Below are 20,980 nucleotides of genomic sequence, written 5' to 3'. Positions count from 1 at the left end.
TGCCATAACCAACCAGCGACCGCCTCCAAACAGTGCTGTAGAGCCGCAGGGGCGGTGGTTGCTCCCCCCTCCATCAACAGAACGAGCTGTGTGTCATCTGCGTACTGATGACAAATCAGCCCGAAACTCCGTACCAGCTGAGCAAGGGGTCGCATATAGATATTAAATAGCAGCGGGGATAATAGTGCCCCCTGGGGTACACCGCATTGGAGCGGGCACGTCCGAGAGGCTTGATCCCCACACCTCACTTGCTGGCTCCGACCCCGGAGAAACGAGACAATCCATTGAAGGACAATGCCTCGCACTCCAGAGGCAGCCAGGCGGGTTGGGTTTTAATTTCGCTGACATAATCTTCTTTGTCTAGAATGACAATGCCACCGCCTTTGTCAGCTTCTCTAATTATTATAGAGGTATCCTGACTCAAACGGGATAGTATTTGTCGTTCCGTGTAGTCTAAATTATTGGTGGATGTTTTGTATCTAGATTTCTTTTCCAATTTCATGAAGCTCTTAATAGCATCAATTTCGAAGCTCTTAATAGCATCATTCTGGACCTGAGGAGAAAAGGAAGATTTTCTCCTGAATACATATGGCTGATGATCAACACTCCTATTGGAATCCCCAAACATCAGTTGCTGAACCAGCATATGAGGAATGATGTTTGATACCTCTTGGTACTATTTGATGTACAAGCGAGGGAATATGTAGCCAGAGGTAATACTGGCTAATTCTGGAGCCAGGTTGGGAATGCCCAAAATGCTGGTAGTCATCATAGGCTACTTGTTATCACCAACTTGCACCAATTCAGGGCTGCTAAATTTATGCAGACCAGCCGTTAATAAACTAGTTAACTGTCGTACTGGTGTCTTGTGTACTTATTTGCAGGGATGTATTTAAGGAAAATAGTGCCTATGGCAAGCACTAGGGACCAGATACACCAGAGGGGAGAAATCTCATTCCAGCTTCAGGGCATTTTGGATGCTCCAGCCTAGGGGCTCCATTCTACTACCAAGAGCACCTCATTTGGTCCAGGGATGGAGTGGTGGAGCAGAAGTCTGACTGCCTTGTGCGGCAGTGTCACCACATGTACTTGGGGCTGGTAGGCTGCCGAGTTCTGCTGCTGCTCCTCACACCTCCCTTGCCTGCTGGGCTAGGGACTGGCAAAGGACACCCAAGGCAGTGCTTCACCAATGTAACATGCCTTGCCTAGCTGGAGGGATGCATGTCATGGCAGGAGGCCTCTTTTGGGGGAAGTTGCCAGGGAAGACTTGGTGCCTCCACTTTGCAAACTCTCTGCCTGAATTTGCCAGCGGGAGGGAGGGAACTTGCCCATGGCTCCACCCACTCACCTCCCTTCCTGCCAAGAAGTCTAGGCAGACAGAATAGAGGGATGCTTGTCCACCTGCTTTCTCTGGAATAGAGCAATGCTGAAGCATCTCTCCATGCAATGGCCAAAGCCCGAAGATGGTGCTTGTTTGGGGGTTCTGGCACAACAATCTTGGGGGACCACACCAAAGGTTCAAATAGACTAGTATTCAGTTTCTTACAGAGACCAGATCTCCAGGAAACCTACAAGCAGGTAATGGAGGCAGATTCTTCCTGTTACGTATCCCAGCAACTGATGCAAAAATTCGTGATGTCACAGAGAGGCTGAGAAAATTTGTGAAGCTCACTGACAGTTATCCCTTCCTTTTAATCCACGTTGGAACAAATGACACTGCTAGACGTGGCTTTCAGGACATCAGAAAGGATTTAGAGGCTCTTGGAAGGAAGGGCATACATGGCTTAACAGGTGGTGCTGCCAGAAATGTTTTGGCTTCTTGGACCATGGTCTGCAGTTTCATGAAGAGGGACTACTGGCAAGGGATGGGTTACTGGCAAGGGAAATGTAGAGAAGAGCATATATGGAGGCAAAAAATGGAAACTAAAGAGAATGTGCTGATTTCAGTGGGAGACACCGCCCACTGGCAACACCCTTGATGAACTGGTAGAGAGCTGGGATACCAGAATCTCTGAAGTCATTGAGGCTGTTGCTCCAAGACTTCACGCCTGCACCAGACCGGCTCCTTGGTACACTGAGGAGCTGCGAGGGATGAACCGGGAGATGACAGCTAGAGCGAGTGTGGCAGCGGGTCCTTGATGAAGGAACAAGGCCCTCGTATTGGACATTTATGAGATCCTACGAGAGAGCTGTGAAGAAAGCCAAGAGGGTGTATTTTACTTCCTCTATTGCGACTGCTAGTTCACACCCAGCACAATTGTTTAGAGTTATTTGGACACTTACGACCTCTGCTATGGGTCCTAAATAGAGCAAATTGGCACTTGGCTGAGAGATGTTTGCAAACTACTTCACAGACAAAGTCTTGGCCCTCCACCAAACCCTTTCCACGACGGTTGATACAATAAGTGAACTGGAGGCCCCTTGGCCATCTTTGGGTCCTTGTTTGGACCACTTGTCCTTTTGATCTACCAGTTGTCCTTTTGACCCGAGCCCTTCCTGGTTGGTTACAGCTAGTAGGGAGGAGCTTTAGAGCCACCTGTTGAATATCATCAATAGCTCTCTTGAGCAAGGAGTTTTTCTGGGTCAGCTTAAAGAGGCAGTAGTCCGCCCGCTCCTAAAAAGACCGCAATTATATCCATTGGATCCAGCCAATTACCACCCGGTTTTGAACCTTCCATTTCTGAGTACGGGTTTGATTCCCAGCTCTGCTGCTTGAGTTGTGGAGGCTTATCTGGGGAATTCAGATTAGCTTGTACACTCCCACACATGCCAGCTGGGTGACCTTGGGCTAGTCACAGCTTTTCAGAGCTCTCTCAGCCCCACCCACCTCACAGGGTGTTTGTTGTGAGGGGGGAAGGGGAAAGAGATTGTAAGCCCCTTTGAGTCTCCTACAGGAGAGAAAGGGAGATATAAATCCAAACTCCTCCTCCTCCTCCTCCTCCTCCTCCTCCTCCTCTTCTTCTTCTTCTTCTTCTTCGAGATGAAACTGGTCGCCATCATGGATGAACTCCAGCTCCACTTGGACAGAGGCTGTTCAGTGCTGCTGGTGTTGTTAGATCTCACCACAGCGTTTGATGTAGTAGATCACCACCTTTTGTTCTGCCACCTCGCCAATATTGGAGTTCGAGGGTCAGCCTTGTATTGGCTGGCCTCATTCCTTTAAGACCCGGGAATGCAGGTGACATTGGAGGGAGAGAACTCCAGGTGTCAACACATAGCTTGTGGCATGTCACAGGGGGCGATCATCTCTCTGATGCATTTCAACATTTACATGCACCCCCTAGTGAGATTGGTCTAGAGTTTTGGGCTGCAGTGTCATCAATATATAGATGACACACAGCTTGTGTTCACGATGAAGGGCTGCCTGTCCTTGGCCCCTGAGCTCTCCAGCATTGTTTAGAGGCCGTTGCCGGTTGGTTGAGAGTGAATCAGCTGAAGTTAAATCCAACAAAGACAGAGGTTCTGTGATTCGGTCGGGGGAAGCTACTGGTGAACTTTTGCCTGCTTACACTGAACGGCGAGGCTTTACACCTAGCCTCATCTGTCAAAAGCCTGGGGATAATCTTGGACCCAGCATTGTTGCTAGGCTTGATAAACATCCTAAAAATTCAGTAAAATTCAGATTTATTTGGGCAGAAAAAATTATCTGTATTCCCGAATAAGTCAAAGAACATATTTGGATGTACCCAAATATTCGGGTATATCCAAAAAATTTAGGTCCGTTTGATTCTTTTTTAAAATTTTGGGTGTTTTTCACATTTATGGCTGCAGGGGGCGTATTTTTAATCTAGCATCACATCTCACTTTATAAATCAGGTTACAAACATTTTGTTTCCCATATCTGAGAGACCGCATTACCCCATATGCCCCTACTCGGCCTCTGCGATCAGCAGAGGCCAATTTGCTGGCGGTTCCTGGCCCCTCGATGATGCGGCTGGCCTCCACACGGGCTAGGACCTTTACGGCCCTGGCCCCAGCCTGGTGGAACACTCTTCCTCCAGCTGTCCGGGCCCTGCGGGACCTTGATGAATTCCGCAGGGCCTGTAAGACCGAGTTGTTCCACCGGGCCTTTGGAGTGTCCAGTCGCTGAGTGGCGCCCCCTTCCCCCTCCCCCTCTCCTTCCCCCCCTGCATCTTCTTGCACATACCATCTGTTGCACTTTACCACCTATTATCCTCCCAGAGAGGAACCTGACCCCTCCCTTTTCTTTTTACTGGGGTGATCTTAATTGAATTGGCCATAATAGGGCACCTATTATGATGCTAACCGCTGTTTTTAAGTAGCTTTTAATGGATTTTAGTATTATATTGTTGTTATCGATTTAATTAATTGTATATGTGAATGTTGTTCACCGCCCAGAGCCCCCAGGGGATGGGGCGGTTTATAAATCGAAACAATAAATAAATAAATAAATAAAAATTAACAGTTGTTGGTTAGATTTGAAAGTAAAACCAACCTCCATTCTTTCTCCTTGTACAACTATAATACTATTTGTATGACCTCTTACAACTCTACTAACTGAAAATTAACTTCATCATTAATGAAGGTATCACTAACTGTTCTGATCGACTGGAATTTATCTCCAGTCCCCGTTTTTTATCTTATTTTAACTAAATTTCTTAACAATCTCAATCTATCATAATCTTCAGATAATCTAAGTAATCTAACCAGTGGTGGGATCCAAAAAATTTAGTAACAGGTTCCCATGGTGGTGGGATTCAAACTGTGGCGTAGCGCCAATGGGGCTGGGCAGGGCACGGCAGGGGCGGGCATTCCAGGGGCGGGGCATTCCTGGGTGGGGCTGTGGCAAGGACGCAGCCGCTGCGCCGGTCCACCTCCTGCTAGACTGCTTCAAGTTCTGCGCGTTACTGCTGAGAGGAGGGCGTAACTAAGGCAAAAATCACATGGCAAAATCACCAATTAGTAACCCCCTCTCGGCACACACCAATAATTAGTAACCTACTCGGGGAACCTGTGAGAACCTGCTGGATCCCACTTCTGAATCTAACGTATATACAGTACAATTAATCTATGTTTTAGTAATCGGGGATAGGGCGGTATAATAAATTTAATAAATAATAATAATAATAATAATAATAATAATAATAATAATAATAATAATAATAATAATAATAATAATAATAATAATAATAATAATAATAATAATAATAATAATAATAATCAATTGGGAAGAAAATGACGTTACATTGTTTTTCAAGATAGGATATCCATGGCTGCCAGCTGTCTTTATACGTTTCTGCCGATAGTTGTTTTACTTGGTGTGCTCGCTTATCCATAATAAACAGTTGTTGGACTTTATTTTTCCACTCTTCCGCTGTCGGGAGTTTTCCAGTTTTCCATAGTTTAGCCAGGGTGAGACGTGCTGCTATAGTTAGATAAAACAATAAATATAATTGTTGCTTTGTCCAAATATCATCATTGGATCTAACAGGTAAGTCAAAGGGTTCTTTTTAAATTGTCTTCCCATAATATTTTCTGTCTCATGTATCAATGACCAATCTTTTTTAACTAATGGACAGGTCCTAGAGTGGTAAACTTCTTAGTAGGGGAAAGAGAGAAAGAAAAGCTCCTGAAGTTAGATAATTGTTGAGAGAATGGAATCAATTACATCTGAGGGATGGAGAACTATATTGATGGCTACAGAGAAGAGAATAAATTGTTAATGAGCTGGTGGTCCCATATACCTACAAAGCTCATGCACTGCAAGGAGTATATGATGAAGTTGGACATTTGGGAGTGGAATGTATATTGCAGCTAGCTAGAAACAGATTTTATTGGCCAGGTTGGCTATAGATGTTGAAAGGAAGTGTAGAATGTGTGAAAGATGCATTAAGCTACAGACCAAAGTTGAAAAGGCAGCTCCTTTAGCAAATATAAAGGTATACGCCCCAATGGAACTTGTATGTATTGATTTCTTAACATTGGAACCAGATGACAAAGACACTAGGAATATTTTAGTGATCACAGACCACTTCACCAAGTATGCTCAAGCATATCCAACCAAGGATCAGATAGCAAAAATAGTTGCCAGTGTCTTATGGGAACATTTTATTAGCCATTATGTATTTCCTCGGAGAGCACATAATGATAGGGGAGATAGTTTCGAACCAGAGCTTATAGAAGAACTATGTAATTTATGTTGTGCTAAATCCAGGACCACTCTTTACCACCCTAGGGTAAATCCTGTAGAGCGATTCAACAGGACATTATTGTCAGTGGTTGGCACACTGGAAGATCATAAAAAACAAGAATGGCAAAACCATGTTAAGCCACTTACATGAATACAATTGCACCTGCAATGAATAATGATTTGCCGGACATAGGTAGGTTGACAAAAGCCGAACTCTTAAAACAGGTTAATAAAGGGTCAATACTAAAGGGGTACGAGGAACTTGTACAAACCCTCAAACCCCTCCTTTCAAAGAACAGCAGAGGTATCTCTCATTCAGGAACATTCCATAAACAGTGGTTTGACCATGATTGTGTATTAGCTAAGGAAAATCTTATAAAATTATTCCACAGCTTTCAAGCTGGTGTGATCTCACAATCTCAAGTACTTGAAGGGAAAAGATCCTACAAATCCCTAATAAAATATAAGAAAAAGTTGGACAGTCATGCCAAATGGCAAGCCTTAATTAGGGCGGCAAAAACCAATGATTCCAGAACCTTTTGGAGACTAATAGCACAGAATAACAATTTTTACAACTTTACCATGGTAAAACACAATCCCAGCAGAAGTCTGGGAGAGTTATTTCTCTGACCTCTACAAAGATCAGCAGGCACTAACGTGGCATCACTCTGTCTTGTCTGATATCCCACTATGGCCTCCAGTGACCATAGAGGAAATTAAAATTATGATCTTGCAATTGCAAGATGGCAAAGGCCCTCGAAATGGACTTTGTACCAATTAAATTACTGGAAACTAATGTAGAATGGTGTGGCCCCAGTTTTGGCTGAGCTTTTTACCCATATCAATAGCAATCGCCTTCGTATTCCATCTGATTGGAGTGCTGCAATTATAGTCCCTATTTTTAAAAAAGGCTTATCCTCAAAATCCAGCCAATTACAGACCAATTAGCTTACTTTAGTGTTGCAAGCTAAACTATATACTAAATATCTGTGTATGTCCTACTTGAATGGCTGAATAGAGAAAAAACTATTGGAGGATGAACAGGTTGGCTTTCGCGGTGAAAGGCCGCTCAACTATGGATCACTGCCTGGATATTAAACTACCTGCAGCGAAATATGTACTTGTTAAAAAAGGATCCTACTATATCGCTATTTTTTGTGGATCTTAAAGCCGTATTTTCCATAGCCGTAACTCGTGAGGTCGGCTTTGGTCAAAGTTAAGCAGAAACTAATATCGATAGACGCCTTCTCCACTTCTTACACTGTCAAGTTACATGAGAACACGGCACTACGTTGCGTAAGGTTCTCACACAAAGGTCATCTAATCCAGCTCATCTCTACTCAGAAAGGTATAAGGCAAGGGTGCCTCTCTAGCACCCTTACATTTGTTTAACTTTTATGCTTAACACATTAATAACAGGGTTTCATAAGAAAGATACCTTTCATGCACCTATCCTTACCGCTGATAAGAGTATATAGCCATTCTCATGTATGCCGATGATGCTGTTGTATTATCATTGACGAGAGTGGGGCTAAAAAAAGAGCACTGAAGATATTTGCTCAGATATGCACTGAGGAACAGCTAAGCATCAACCACGCAAAGACCAAGATAGTGCATTTTAATGCCAAATTTAAGAAACTGAAATGGCAGTTGCTAGGGTCATCAGATTGAACAAATAAAGTGTTTCAAATATCGAGGTGTGGTTTTCCAGTACAACGTAAAGCCCTCAGCCCATATATAGCGCTAAACAGCCATACACACAGCACAAAGGAGCTCCCAGGCAATCCTAAGATATTTTCAATCACAAGGGGGTGGATTTATTCCAGCGGCAATTAGATTATTTGAAGCTAAATCCCTGGCACAACTCACGTATGGAGCCCCATTGGCGATAATTTCGGATTTCAATTCTATTAGAGAGAGTCCTATCCACATCTTCCTTAGAGCTCTCTTTTAACACTCCTAAATGTACAGCTAATGTAGTTCTAAGACAAGAAGCAGGGTTGGTTAAAGCTTCCAGACAACTTTTTGGAGGCTTATTATCAAATACTGGCTTAAAGTCCTTTCCCACCCCATGGGCCATTGCCTTTGCTACTGGCAGCAACACCATATCCAAGCTGGCTAGAAAAAATAACACTTTAACTACACCGTGTAGCTTGGATCCTGTACAACTATTGGAACTGGATCATTGCAGAGCAACAGCCTTAGTCTATCAACGGCTCAATGACATTGAAATGCAAACAGATTTCCCCTTGTTACCGGTGTTATATAAACCATTAAAATCTTGGACAGGTATCTTGGCTGCCCCTTACCTGTCCAATATAACATCTACTTAAATGCCGCTGTCTTTTCCAGGGGTCTGCTTTTGATGCTTTTCCATCAGCCAATCTAATGGGCAGATTTCAAAAAATCCCACAACATAGGAGACTATGTGTTTGCAACTCAGGGGAAGTGGACTCTGTATTACATATTTTATTGCATTGTGAACTCCATAAAGGGGAAAGGGAGGCTTTAATTCATCCATTGTTTATCCAGTACAGAAATTTAGCTAGAGTTAATTCCGATACAGTTCTCATGAGAATTCTGCTGGAAGACCGAGTTTCTCTTATATCTCAGCAGGTAGCTAAATTTTGTATGCTGGCATATGGTAAGAGAAGAGTCATGTTGGGACCAAGAGCCGGACCACATGAGGGTGACCGTGGTAATGCTACAAGCTGATGATATTCTGTATGTGGATTCTGTATCGTGGATTTCTGTACAAATTCGATTTTTCTTTTGTTTATTGTTCTTCCTTTTTCTCGTTCTTCTCTATTCTTTTTTGCTGGCCTAATGGCCGTAATAAAACTGAACTGAATGATTTGCCGGTATATGTGGTAAAGTCTGAATCTGGAGATGGTCCAGAAAGAACACTTCACAGAGATATGTTACGTCCATGTGATTTCCTTTCTCCATCTCTTGACGAGAGTTTGGACTATAGCATAAGTCCTAATGACGAGTTCCTTAAGCAAAGTAATGTTGCTGCATTGCACAACATTTTAATCTCTTAATCCAGAAGCTGAAGAATATTCACCTGCTAGACTTGACTCACCCAAAACAATGCAAAGGGAACCTCAATCTACAAGTGGAATAAATGATTTGGTACAGAGTAATCCAGCGTATACGTCTGAAGATATCCCTGTAGAATTGTATGGGGGTGTTATTGATACAGATGATGAACAAATGATATTGAGGTTGAGTATACACTAAATTCTTCCACAGTTTTGCCTGGGAGAACAACTGGAATGAGAAAATTTCCTAGCAGGTTACTCAGTGACAGGCTTTTAGTAGGGGAGAATGTAACCCAGTGTCCACTAAGGGGAGCTAAAGAGTTGGGATATTCCCATATGTGCAGGCAGCATATCAGGTCAACTGCTGTACCTTTTATCAAAGTAGATAGCTTTCAGAGTCACAACATCAGTTCTGTATTCAAATAGATGACGAAATGTTAACAGTATGCATCACTGGTCTGATTCCTGCCTTTCCAAACAAGGAATTCCAGTGAAAACAGGCATTATTCTCATAGCATTTTATATTCCGAAGAAATAATGAAATCGCATAAAAACATTATATCAATTATTATAACAAAATGGGGTCTTGCTGGCAAATCCACTTAAGTACAGCAGTGCAGATGTCAGACATGATTTTGCCGCTTTTTATTGCTCCACAGTTGTACCCTCCATCAGAGATTGGTGGTTCTTGAAACCTGCAGAAGAAAAGAGGAGACAGTTCCTCCTCAGGGCTTCAGGGTGTAGAAACTCTTCTCTGTCTCAAGAAGAAGCTGCATCTTCTGTCTCTTCTCTAGCTCTGCCTTTGCTCACTAATTCACTTTCTAGGACTTTTTGTATCACACAGAAATCTGAAATCTCCAGAACTGTTGAAGCCATGGCAGTAAAAAAAAAACACCCTATTTTTTTGTCCAGGTTAGGGCAGGGGCTGTTGGCACCTTTGTAATTGTGACACAGGGTGGAAGAAGGAGGCGAAGCCAACTGCAAAAAGCCAGGGAGCAAGGCTATGAAAAACTCTAATAGTAACTCTTAGGCATTTCAGACAGAAGTTCTGTTTAACAGGCTGCCTTTTAAAATGGACATATTATTTAAAAATATTTGTCATGTATACACACAGCTTACTTAAAAACTATGCACTGAGGATCCTTGTGCTGCTGTGGCAGCTGCTGCCAAAGCTAAGTTGGTAACAATTTGCACAGAGAATCAGATCTCCAATAGCCAGTCAGAAGCTCTGCAGGGTAAGAAAAGCATCAGGCCCAACCTACTTTTGAAGTACACTTGGTGGGTGCCAGGAAAGGCATTGGCAGGCACCCAGAGAAAACTGAAATATATGTAATTCTTATTTTCCTATCAACCTTAAACAGATTTAAATGCATTTTTAAATACACTATTTACAACTTAGGATATAAAATCTTGCTATGTAGAATATATATTAAATATGAATGGCTCTTAGACCAATCCTAACTGCTGCACTAACATGATTAGATATAATTTATGGAAAATATATGACAGAATCACCCACAACATGGCACAGAGCCCAAAAACTGTGCCAGGTCAGTACTCTTTGCAACCTTTCTTCCACAAGAAAAGGGAAGGGGGAAGAAAGGACAAACCATTTCCCAACAATTTTTTCTAGCCCCCCCACCCCCCTCCACAATCCCTTCCCTTTATGTAAGTATCTATCTTGCTCCCCATCTCTGATGAGGATTGGGGCAACTTAATATGAAATGGTGGAATGGTACTCAATGCCAGTTCACATGATACAAAGTCATGTGGTCATGACTTTGTATCAGGCAATGGAAGTTCTGTGCCTTGCAGACGCATGCAGGTGAAATTGTGATCATGACCACAGATTGTAGAAGCTATTTGTTCCACTGAGAAACTTACATGCAGCTGTCATGACAAAGAAGAGGCAAAGAACTCCCTTCACATGTTTGAGATAAAGTTTTCATGTTAACCACAAGGCCTTTTATCATGTGAACTGGCCCACAGCTCATCCCAAATCTCCAAAACTTAATGTTTTACTCTTTAGATGAAAGAAAGACACCTTGAAGAAGGAACAACTTACAGATTCTGGTCAACTTTATGACCTGTAATCCACACCCATTTCTTCGCTGATGATGAAACAGATAATCCAGTCCAGTATATCTGTGCATCCTCTGTAAACTTCTTTAAGAACTCCTGTGCCATAAACAGAATGAATGTTTTATGTAACTAGAAAGTGCTGTCATTCTCTTGCTACGCTTTTGGGAAAAACTAACAATGCGCAAAACTCTCTGGATGTGATTCAGAACTGAGCGAAGGTATTTTCTCAAAAACAATTGTTAGTCAAGGGCCTCCATTTGAATAGTGAAAAGCATAAATACATTCTAAATATAAACAGATATGCAGCAGCAGTGTCCCAGTCACAAGGGACATAGGGACATGTCGGCCAATTATCCACAGTCAGCCTGTCCTGCCCTTGCCCCAGTCTGGCACAAAAGTTACACCAGAAGTGTAACTTTTCCACTGGAAAAGCGAGAAGCACAGGCAGGCTGAGACAAGATTTCTTGCTCAATGCACTTCAGCTGCCGCGGGTATTTGGCTGCAGTTTCCAGGGTAACCACTGTCCATAGTTGGAGCTTCAAGATGTCAGAGATTTGGGGACATATATTTGATTCACCTTCTTAGTTGTGCGTGGACATATTTTAGATACTTGGAAACGTTTTATTGATGCTTATCTGTAGATTTGCCACCATTTTTATATTTTGCTATATTTTTCTTTCTCTCTGCTTGGGGTAATTAAAACTAATAAATATTATCTTTAGAATGTTTGATTTGATTCTCAGCTTCAGTAAAACACTTGGGGGAAAATACTGCTCAGTTCATTAGACATAAAAGCTAGATAGGCTGGAATCCGAGGTCAGGCAAATAATGTTTCAACAAAACTGAAATGCCCTTCACCTCCAAATTTATCTCAAAGTCCATAAGACTTGGGTTTGCACTGTGTAAATGCTCAGAGAATACTAATCTGTTAAAGGTTAGCAGGCACCTAAAGCAAAAGTGTGGCAGATATGGCATCTCCCAGCACAAGAGCTATCCACCTTCATACATATGCAGGTAGAAAACTCATACTCAAAACACAGAAGAGAGCCCTCATGGTATAATAGTTAAGGTGTCAGACTCAAACCTGGGAAAACCAGCCTCTAATCCAGTGGTTCTCAACCTTCCTAATGCCGTGACCCTTTAATACAGTTCCTCATGTTGTGGTGACCCCCAACCCTAACATTTATCCATTTTACACATGGAGAACACTGATGCAGAGAGTCTTAGGCGACCCCTGTGGAAGGGTCATTCGACTCCTAAAGGGGTCCCGACCCACAGGTTGAGAACGACTGCTCTAATCTCCACTCATGTCATGTAGCTTGTTGGGTGATCTCAGGTCAGTCACACTTTCAGCCCTGACCCGAGCCAGTATTTGGATGGGAGACCTCCAAAGATTCCCAGGATGACATGGAGACAGGAAATGACAAACTACCTTTGAATGTCTCTTGCCTTGAAAACCCTCTGGCATAAGTCAGCTGTGACCTGATGACAAAAAAAAAATCTACAGAGCTTGAGAGGCCAAAAGGGAAGGAATAGATCTGGGGAGACAGGAAAAGTAAAATGAGCTACAAGGAGTTGGGAGTAGGGAAATACCTGGCATTTGGGGGTGGGGTAGGTGGGGGGGGTGGAGCCTGAGGAGGGCAGGGTTTGGGAAGGGAGGGACTTCAATGGGGTATAATACCATAAAGTGCACCCTCCAAAACCATCATTTTCTTCAGTCGATCATATATATGCCCTCTGGAGGTCTGTTGTAATGGTAGGAGATCTCCAACCCCCCCCCCCCCCCCGAAGATTGGCACCCCAAAGTTGGTGAAGCAAAGTTGTTAAAACTCTTGACCAGGAGGAAGAAACACTCTTAAGTCTCTTAGCCTGTATGAGGACCTATCTCACTCCTGAATTCAGGGAGGACCCCCCCCCCCCCGCGCCGTCCTATGAAACCAAGGCAATGGAACATGTCTGAAAGTTGCAACTTCAAGAATAGTCTGATAGCCCCAAGGCTGACTGATCTGACAGATCTCAGAAGCTAAGCTGGGTTGGCCCTGGTTAGTATTTGGATGAGTAACCTCCAGGGAATGCTAGGGTTGTGATGTGGAGGCAGGCAATGTGTTAGAATTTGCAAGTGTCTGTCACAACCCTGACAAGAAGGGGTTAACTGTGTGCATGCTAATTAGTTACTGAGGTCATAGTTTTAGTCAATCCCTTTATTCCCAGAATGTGCAAGGAGACACTGTAAGGGTAAGGCAGTAAAGCATGCTAGAGTGCTAGACCCTTAGCAGGAGATACTCTTCAAGATTAGTAGGTGGCAGCAGAAGTAGAGAGAAGTGACTGAAGACACTTGAGGAATGTTCCAACTCCCATGTGGGCAGAAATGGGACTTCAATTATGGTTTCCCCACCTAAGGCATTAATATTTTCATCAAATAAGGTTGGCTGTTCTGGGGATTGTAAGGCAAGCGTTCTCCTGTGTGTACTTAGCCTGCACTTTACATGTTCAAGTCCTGATACAAGAAGTCAGTAAAAACACCAACACATACACATGTGTACACCAGCTGCCTCCTGTTTATGAAAGTGGACTTAAAACATTTTATTCTCTTCTCATACTTCACAGAGTGCAAACACCTGATTCCACTGAACCAATGGAATGTTCTGTGCACTGCTGAGTAACAAAGTTACACATGGAGCCGCATTAGTCTTTGCAAAAAATAATCGGTCCCTCCCTTATTGTAGAGAACTCCATTCTAGGTAGGATAGAGTCAAGATAGGATTCTAATCTAGTCTAACTAGCCAGGACGAATAGAGATGCAGGATGTATGTCCTGCCTTATAGTGCCAATCTACACACAAAAGGGATAGCAACAGAGCAGTAGAAAGGATGTTCAGTGTCTTGACCTATTGATTTCTCTGCCTCTCTATCGTTGCCCTCTGATGTCTGAGGCTAAAAGACATTTCTAACATGTTCTTAGAAATGTTGGCCATGAAACGCTGGCAGCTTCTCATCCAGTCTCTTCCAAGGCCGTTTCCCCACTCACCTTTTGTTGCGCGCTACTCGCAGCAAGTAGCGCGGGGTCCAGCCGCACTCCCCACTACAGCAGCAGCGACAACGCAGCTGCTCCGATTCTGCCGCTCTGCTACCCCCTCAGCACGCGTCATTTCTGTTCCTGTTTGGAACAGAGCCTTTTGGAAAAACCCGCTGGGAGCGCTGGGCAGTAGGGAAGCCCGGTGGTGACTCCGGGCTTGATTTTCGCACGGCAGATGCTGACGTGGATCCTGCCGTCCAATCAGGACACGGCGGGGGTGTGCTCGATGCGCACGCAGCTTTAGTTTCCCTTTTTTTGACCGGAAACTCATCGTCTGCTTGTCAATTTGAACGGACAGAGATTCGTTTCTTTGTTGATTAAAAAAAAAATCTCTTTGGCTCCCTTTTGTTCATGTGCGTGCGAGGGGGCTTCTTGGGCATCTGCCCTCTTTTCCAATGTCCCTGCACTCTCCCTTCTCTCTCCCCCCCTGCTCCCGTCTGCCACCCAGGCACGCATCCAAAGAGAAGGGAGGGAGGGGGCAGCGGCTCGCTTGGGGCAGCACTTTCGGGGGACGAGCCAGCGGCGGTGGGTTCACACACCTGCTCTCCTTGGAGTCTGCCACTTTGCGGTAACTTGGGAGGGAGGGAGCGGGCTGGGGGGAGGGAGCGAAGCTCCATCGGACTGATTCACGCCCACTTCCTTCCCAGGGCAGATTTCTGTCCTGTCCCTCATTTTTCGGTCTAGGATTATTCCATGAGGGATCTCATCCCCCCCATCTCTCTCTCTCTCTCTCTCTCCCTCCCTGGAGAAAAGTCCTGCATATCTGTTTCCTAATCTGTTAGGTGAGGCAGAAAAGTCAGGAGGCGAGAAGCCCTTGATTGTGGAAGTAAAATCAATCCATTCCTCTCTCCCACTGGGGCATACCGGCACTGCAACACGCTAGCCAAAAGAGTATTTTCTTGCTCGCAGTGATGAAGCGCTCCCCCTTCCCCCATAGTCCCGCCCATCCGCCCAGCAGCAGCAGCCAATCAGGATAGCCCCTGAGCTCAACGCGCGTACCACAGCTTCAGAGTGGGGATTCCTGGTGGCTGCTGCCTAAGCAACGTTTGAGGGGCAGAAGCTGTGGTGGGGGGCATGACCCCGCGCCCAAAATGTCCCGCAGCAAACAAACCCGGTGCGTATCTCCTTCTTTTTTAAAGTGGGGAATTGCCCCAAGCTGGCTTTTGTTCACGAGCTTTGCTCACTCGCCACCTACACATTAATTTTGAGGATAGTTACATATTTTCAAGGATACATACAGTACTGCAATGTCACTGTCTGACCATGTAACACTTCATTAAAAAAAATTAAATGGTTCCTAAGGAGCAGCAGTGGCGTAGTGGTTAAGAGCAGGTGTTTTTGGTATGTTTTTTTGAGTGCCTAGAATGGATTAATTGGATTTACATTGATTCCAATGGAAAAGTTTACCTCGGTTTTCATCGGTTTCGGTTTTCATTGATTCTTTTTGGATGGATTACCAACGAAAACCAAGGTTCCACTGTAACATATAGTTCATTTTAAATGTTTTAAGAGGAGGGCAACATATTGTGATCCTGCAACTTTCATGTGGTATCTCCTGAGCCATCAGGACTGTGGGGAGCAGCAGTGGCGTAGTGGCTAAGAGCAGGCGCACTCTGATCTGGCGGAACCGGGTTTGATTCCCCACTCTGCCACTTGAGCTGTGGAGGCTTATCTGGGGAATTCAGATTAGCCTGTGCACTCCCACACACGCCAGCTGGGTGACCTTGGGCTAGTCACAGCTTTTCGGAGCTCTCTCAGCCCCACCTACCTCACAGGGTGTTTGTTGTGAGGGGGGAAGGGCAAGGAGATTGTAAGCCCCTTTGAGTCTCCTGCAGGAGAGAAAGGGGGGATATAAATCCAAACTCCTCCTCCTCCTCCTCCTCTTCTTCTTCTTCAGCCACTGCTTTCACAGTGATGCTTTTGGTCAGAAAGCACTGCAACTCAAAAAGTCATGAAATATTAGGTTGTTTCTGTTACCATCTCCTCCTTGTTTTGGATCACCACCAACTGAGCCCCCTTTTCTGAGCAGTCACTTTGGCTCTCGTTCCAGGTTTTTAAGGCCTTTGATGGCCAGTAGCACTTGTCCAGGTGAAGGTACCAGTGTGGAAGGCAGATCTGGCAAGTAGAATTCACTGGAGAGGATGAAACAGACAGATCATTACATTCCTAATCACCCATTTATAACAAGCAAAGTTTCTAGCCAGCAATGTCAAAATCTCTCGTTAGCTAATGATATGCCTGTAGAGGTTGAATAGCACTCTGGCCAGTGGCTGGGGTTCAGGTTCTGTTTGTTACAGGCTCACCAGAGGACAGCAGATCTAAGAAAATGGGCAGGCAACAGCAGCTTCAAGTCAGACAGCCAGTCAATGAGGCTCCAAATTTTTAGCTGCCCATTCTGTTCTGTATCACTATCCATGACCTCTGGGATGCTGGGCCACCAGTCACAGCTACCGTGACTCAGTAAATGAGGATGCCATATTGTCATACCCCAAATAATTTAAAGTGATTCTGAGGCTCACAGATTTCTCCAGCCATTCTTTTTCTGGAATCAATAGCCTTTTAAAATTGCATACCAATGGGCTGGGCTTAGGGCAGTGGTGGCGAACCTTTGGCACTCCAGATGTTATGGACTACAATTCCCATCATGGGGTGGGGGGGGGGGGGGGTGGGGGGGGGGGGGGGTGGGGGGGGGGGGGGGTGGGGGGGGGGGGGGGTGGGGGGGGGGGGGGGTGGGGGGGGGGGGGGGTGGGGGGGGGGGGGGGTGGGGGGGGGGGGGGGTGGGGGGGGGGGGGGGTGGGGGGGGGGGGGGGTGGGGGGGGGGGGGGGTGGGGGGGGGGGGGGGTGGGGGGGGGGGGGGGTGGGGGGGGGGGGGGGTGGGGGGGGGGGGGGGTGGGGGGGGGGGGGGGTGGGGGGGGGGGGGGGTGGGGGGGGGGGGGGGTGGGGGGGGGGGGGGGTGGGGGGGGGGGGGGGTGGGGGGGGGGGGGGGTGGGGGGGGGGGGGGGTGGGGGGGGGGGGGGGTGGGGGGGGGGGGGGGTGGGGGGGGGGGGGGGTGGGGGGGGGGGGGGGTGGGGGGGGGGGGGGGTGGGGGGGGGGGGGGGTGGGGGGGGGGGGGGGTGGGGGGGGGGGGGGGTGGGGGGGGGGGGGGGTGGGGGGGGGGGGGGGTGGGGGGGGGGGGGGGTGGGGGGGGGGGGGGGTGGGGGGGGGGGGGGGTGGGGGGGGGGGGGGGTGGGGGGGGGGGGGGGTGGGGGGGGGGGGGGGTGGGGGGGGGGGGGGGTGGGGGGGGGGGGGGGTGGGGGGGGGGGGGGGTGGGGGGGGGGGGGGGTGGGGGGGGGGGGGGGTGGGGGGGGGGGGGGGTGGGGGGGGGGGGGGGTGGGGGGGGGGGGGGGTGGGGGGGGGGGGGGGTGGGGGGGGGGGGGGGTGGGGGGGGGGGGGGGTGGGGGGGGGGGGGGGTGGGGGGGGGGGGGGGTGGGGGGGGGGGGGGGTGGGGGGGGGGGGGGGTGGGGGGGGGGGGGGGTGGGGGGGGGGGGGGGTGGGGGGGGGGGGGGGTGGGGGGGGGGGGGGGTGGGGGGGGGGGGGGGTGGGGGGGGGGGGGGGTGGGGGGGGGGGGGGGTGGGGGGGGGGGGGGGTGGGGGGGGGGGGGGGTGGGGGGGGGGGGGGGTGGGGGGGGGGGGGGGTGGGGGGGGGGGGGGGTGGGGGGGGGGGGGGGTGGGGGGGGGGGGGGGTGGGGGGGGGGGGGGGTGGGGGGGGGGGGGGGTGGGGGGGGGGGGGGGTGGGGGGGGGGGGGGGTGGGGGGGGGGGGGGGTGGGGGGGGGGGGGGGTGGGGGGGGGGGGGGGTGGGGGGGGGGGGGGGTGGGGGGGGGGGGGGGTGGGGGGGGGGGGGGGTGGGGGGGGGGGGGGGTGGGGGGGGGGGGGGGTGGGGGGGGGGGGGGGTGGGGGGGGGGGGGGGTGGGGGGGGGGGGGGGTGGGGGGGGGGGGGGGTGGGGGGGGGGGGGGGTGGGGGGGGGGGGGGGTGGGGGGGGGGGGGGGTGGGGGGGGGGGGGGGTGGGGGGGGGGGGGGGTGGGGGGGGGGGGGGGTGGGGGGGGGGGGGGGTGGGGGGGGGGGGGGGTGGGGGGGGGGGGGGGTGGGGGGGGGGGGGGGTGGGGGGGGGGGGGGGTGGGGGGGGGGGGGGGTGGGGGGGGGGGGGGGTGGGGGGGGGGGGGGGTGGGGGGGGGGGGGGGTGGGGGGGGGGGGGGGTGGGGGGGGGGGGGGGTGGGGGGGGGGGGGGGTGGGGGGGGGGGGGGGTGGGGGGGGGGGGGGGTGGGGGGGGGGGGGGGTGGGGGGGGGGGGGGGTGGGGGGGGGGGGGGGTGGGGGGGGGGGGGGGTGGGGGGGGGGGGGGGTGGGGGGGGGGGGGGGTGGGGGGGGGGGGGGGTGGGGGGGGGGGGGGGTGGGGGGGGGGGGGGGTGGGGGGGGGGGGGGGTGGGGGGGGGGGGGGGTGGGGGGGGGGGGGGGTGGGGGGGGGGGGGGGTGGGGGGGGGGGGGGGTGGGGGGGGGGGGGGGTGGGGGGGGGGGGGGGTGGGGGGGGGGGGGGGTGGGGGGGGGGGGGGGTGGGGGGGGGGGGGGGTGGGGGGGGGGGGGGGTGGGGGGGGGGGGGGGTGGGGGGGGGGGGGGGTGGGGGGGGGGGGGGGTGGGGGGGGGGGGGGGTGGGGGGGGGGGGGGGTGGGGGGGGGGGGGGGTGGGGGGGGGGGGGGGTGGGGGGGGGGGGGGGTGGGGGGGGGGGGGGGTGGGGGGGGGGGGGGGTGGGGGGGGGGGGGGGTGGGGGGGGGGGGGGGTGGGGGGGGGGGGGGGTGGGGGGGGGGGGGGGTGGGGGGGGGGGGGGGTGGGGGGGGGGGGGGGTGGGGGGGGGGGGGGGTGGGGGGGGGGGGGGGTGGGGGGGGGGGGGGGTGGGGGGGGGGGGGGGTGGGGGGGGGGGGGGGTGGGGGGGGGGGGGGGTGGGGGGGGGGGGGGGTGGGGGGGGGGGGGGGTGGGGGGGGGGGGGGGTGGGGGGGGGGGGGGGTGGGGGGGGGGGGGGGTGGGGGGGGGGGGGGGTGGGGGGGGGGGGGGGTGGGGGGGGGGGGGGGTGGGGGGGGGGGGGGGTGGGGGGGGGGGGGGGTGGGGGGGGGGGGGGGTGGGGGGGGGGGGGGGTGGGGGGGGGGGGGGGTGGGGGGGGGGGGGGGTGGGGGGGGGGGGGGGTGGGGGGGGGGGGGGGTGGGGGGGGGGGGGGGTGGGGGGGGGGGGGGGTGGGGGGGGGGGGGGGTGGGGGGGGGGGGGGGTGGGGGGGGGGGGGGGTGGGGGGGGGGGGGGGTGGGGGGGGGGGGGGGTGGGGGGGGGGGGGGGTGGGGGGGGGGGGGGGTGGGGGGGGGGGGGGGTGGGGGGGGGGGGGGGTGGGGGGGGGGGGGGGTGGGGGGGGGGGGGGGTGGGGGGGGGGGGGGGTGGGGGGGGGGGGGGGTGGGGGGGGGGGGGGGTGGGGGGGGGGGGGGGTGGGGGGGGGGGGGGGTGGGGGGGGGGGGGGGTGGGGGGGGGGGGGGGTGGGGGGGGGGGGGGGTGGGGGGGGGGGGGGGTGGGGGGGGGGGGGGGTGGGGGGGGGGGGGGGTGGGGGGGGGGGGGGGTGGGGGGGGGGGGGGGTGGGGGGGGGGGGGGGTGGGGGGGGGGGGGGGTGGGGGGGGGGGGGGGTGGGGGGGGGGGGGGGTGGGGGGGGGGGGGGGTGGGGGGGGGGGGGGGTGGGGGGGGGGGGGGGTGGGGGGGGGGGGGGGTGGGGGGGGGGGGGGGTGGGGGGGGGGGGGGGTGGGGGGGGGGGGGGGTGGGGGGGGGGGGGGGTGGGGGGGGGGGGGGGTGGGGGGGGGGGGGGGTGGGGGGGGGGGGGGGTGGGGGGGGGGGGGGGTGGGGGGGGGGGGGGGTGGGGGGGGGGGGGGGTGGGGGGGGGGGGGGGTGGGGGGGGGGGGGGGTGGGGGGGGGGGGGGGTGGGGGGGGGGGGGGGTGGGGGGGGGGGGGGGTGGGGGGGGGGGGGGGTGGGGGGGGGGGGGGGTGGGGGGGGGGGGGGGTGGGGGGGGGGGGGGGTGGGGGGGGGGGGGGGTGGGGGGGGGGGGGGGTGGGGGGGGGGGGGGGTGGGGGGGGGGGGGGGTGGGGGGGGGGGGGGGTGGGGGGGGGGGGGGGTGGGGGGGGGGGGGGGTGGGGGGGGGGGGGGGTGGGGGGGGGGGGGGGTGGGGGGGGGGGGGGGTGGGGGGGGGGGGGGGTGGGGGGGGGGGGGGGTGGGGGGGGGGGGGGGTGGGGGGGGGGGGGGGTGGGGGGGGGGGGGGGTGGGGGGGGGGGGGGGTGGGGGGGGGGGGGGGTGGGGGGGGGGGGGGGTGGGGGGGGGGGGGGGTGGGGGGGGGGGGGGGTGGGGGGGGGGGGGGGTGGGGGGGGGGGGGGGTGGGGGGGGGGGGGGGTGGGGGGGGGGGGGGGTGGGGGGGGGGGGGGGTGGGGGGGGGGGGGGGTGGGGGGGGGGGGGGGTGGGGGGGGGGGGGGGTGGGGGGGGGGGGGGGTGGGGGGGGGGGGGGGTGGGGGGGGGGGGGGGTGGGGGGGGGGGGGGGTGGGGGGGGGGGGGGGTGGGGGGGGGGGGGGGTGGGGGGGGG

At 53.7% G+C, this 20,980-nt stretch overlaps 1 protein-coding gene across 1 annotated transcript; it reads right to left on the bottom strand.

Annotated features, from left to right (window-relative positions):
* Positions 1-9,755: 9,755 nt before the first annotated feature.
* On the bottom strand, positions 9,756-16,887 carry LOC125425273 (killer cell lectin-like receptor subfamily F member 1). The gene is made up of 4 exons (XM_048482872.1): positions 16,840-16,887; positions 16,330-16,518; positions 11,261-11,373; positions 9,756-9,890 (listed from the first exon to the last, which is right to left on the bottom strand). Exons 1-4 carry the CDS (start codon positions 16,885-16,887, stop codon positions 9,764-9,766), a joined length of 477 nt encoding a protein of 158 aa, XP_048338829.1. The 3' UTR covers positions 9,756-9,763.
* Between the last annotated feature and the right edge of the window lie 4,093 nt (positions 16,888-20,980).

The sequence above is a fragment of the Sphaerodactylus townsendi genome, unplaced genomic scaffold (genome assembly GCF_021028975.2).
Source record: "Sphaerodactylus townsendi isolate TG3544 unplaced genomic scaffold, MPM_Stown_v2.3 scaffold_25, whole genome shotgun sequence".
NCBI classification, from domain to species: Eukaryota; Metazoa; Chordata; class Lepidosauria; order Squamata; family Sphaerodactylidae; genus Sphaerodactylus; species Sphaerodactylus townsendi.
Note: the sequence above shows the minus strand (reverse complement) of the source record. Positions and strands in the feature narration are given on the sequence as shown.

What these genes read in the sequence shown, in the direction of transcription:
- LOC125425273 (XM_048482872.1), bottom strand. Translation starts at nt 16,887, where the DNA reads ATGGCTGGAGAAATCTGTGAGCCTCAGAATCACTTTAAATTATTTGGG. An exon ending in ATCACTTTAAATTATTTGGG is followed by an intron (nt 16,519 to 16,839) that starts GTATGACAATAT and finishes ATGGGTGATTAG; the next exon opens with GAATGTAATGATCTGTCTGT. An exon ending in TCCAAAACAAGGAGGAGATG is followed by an intron (nt 11,374 to 16,329) that starts GTAACAGAAACA and finishes TTTATGGCACAG; the next exon opens with GAGTTCTTAAAGAAGTTTAC.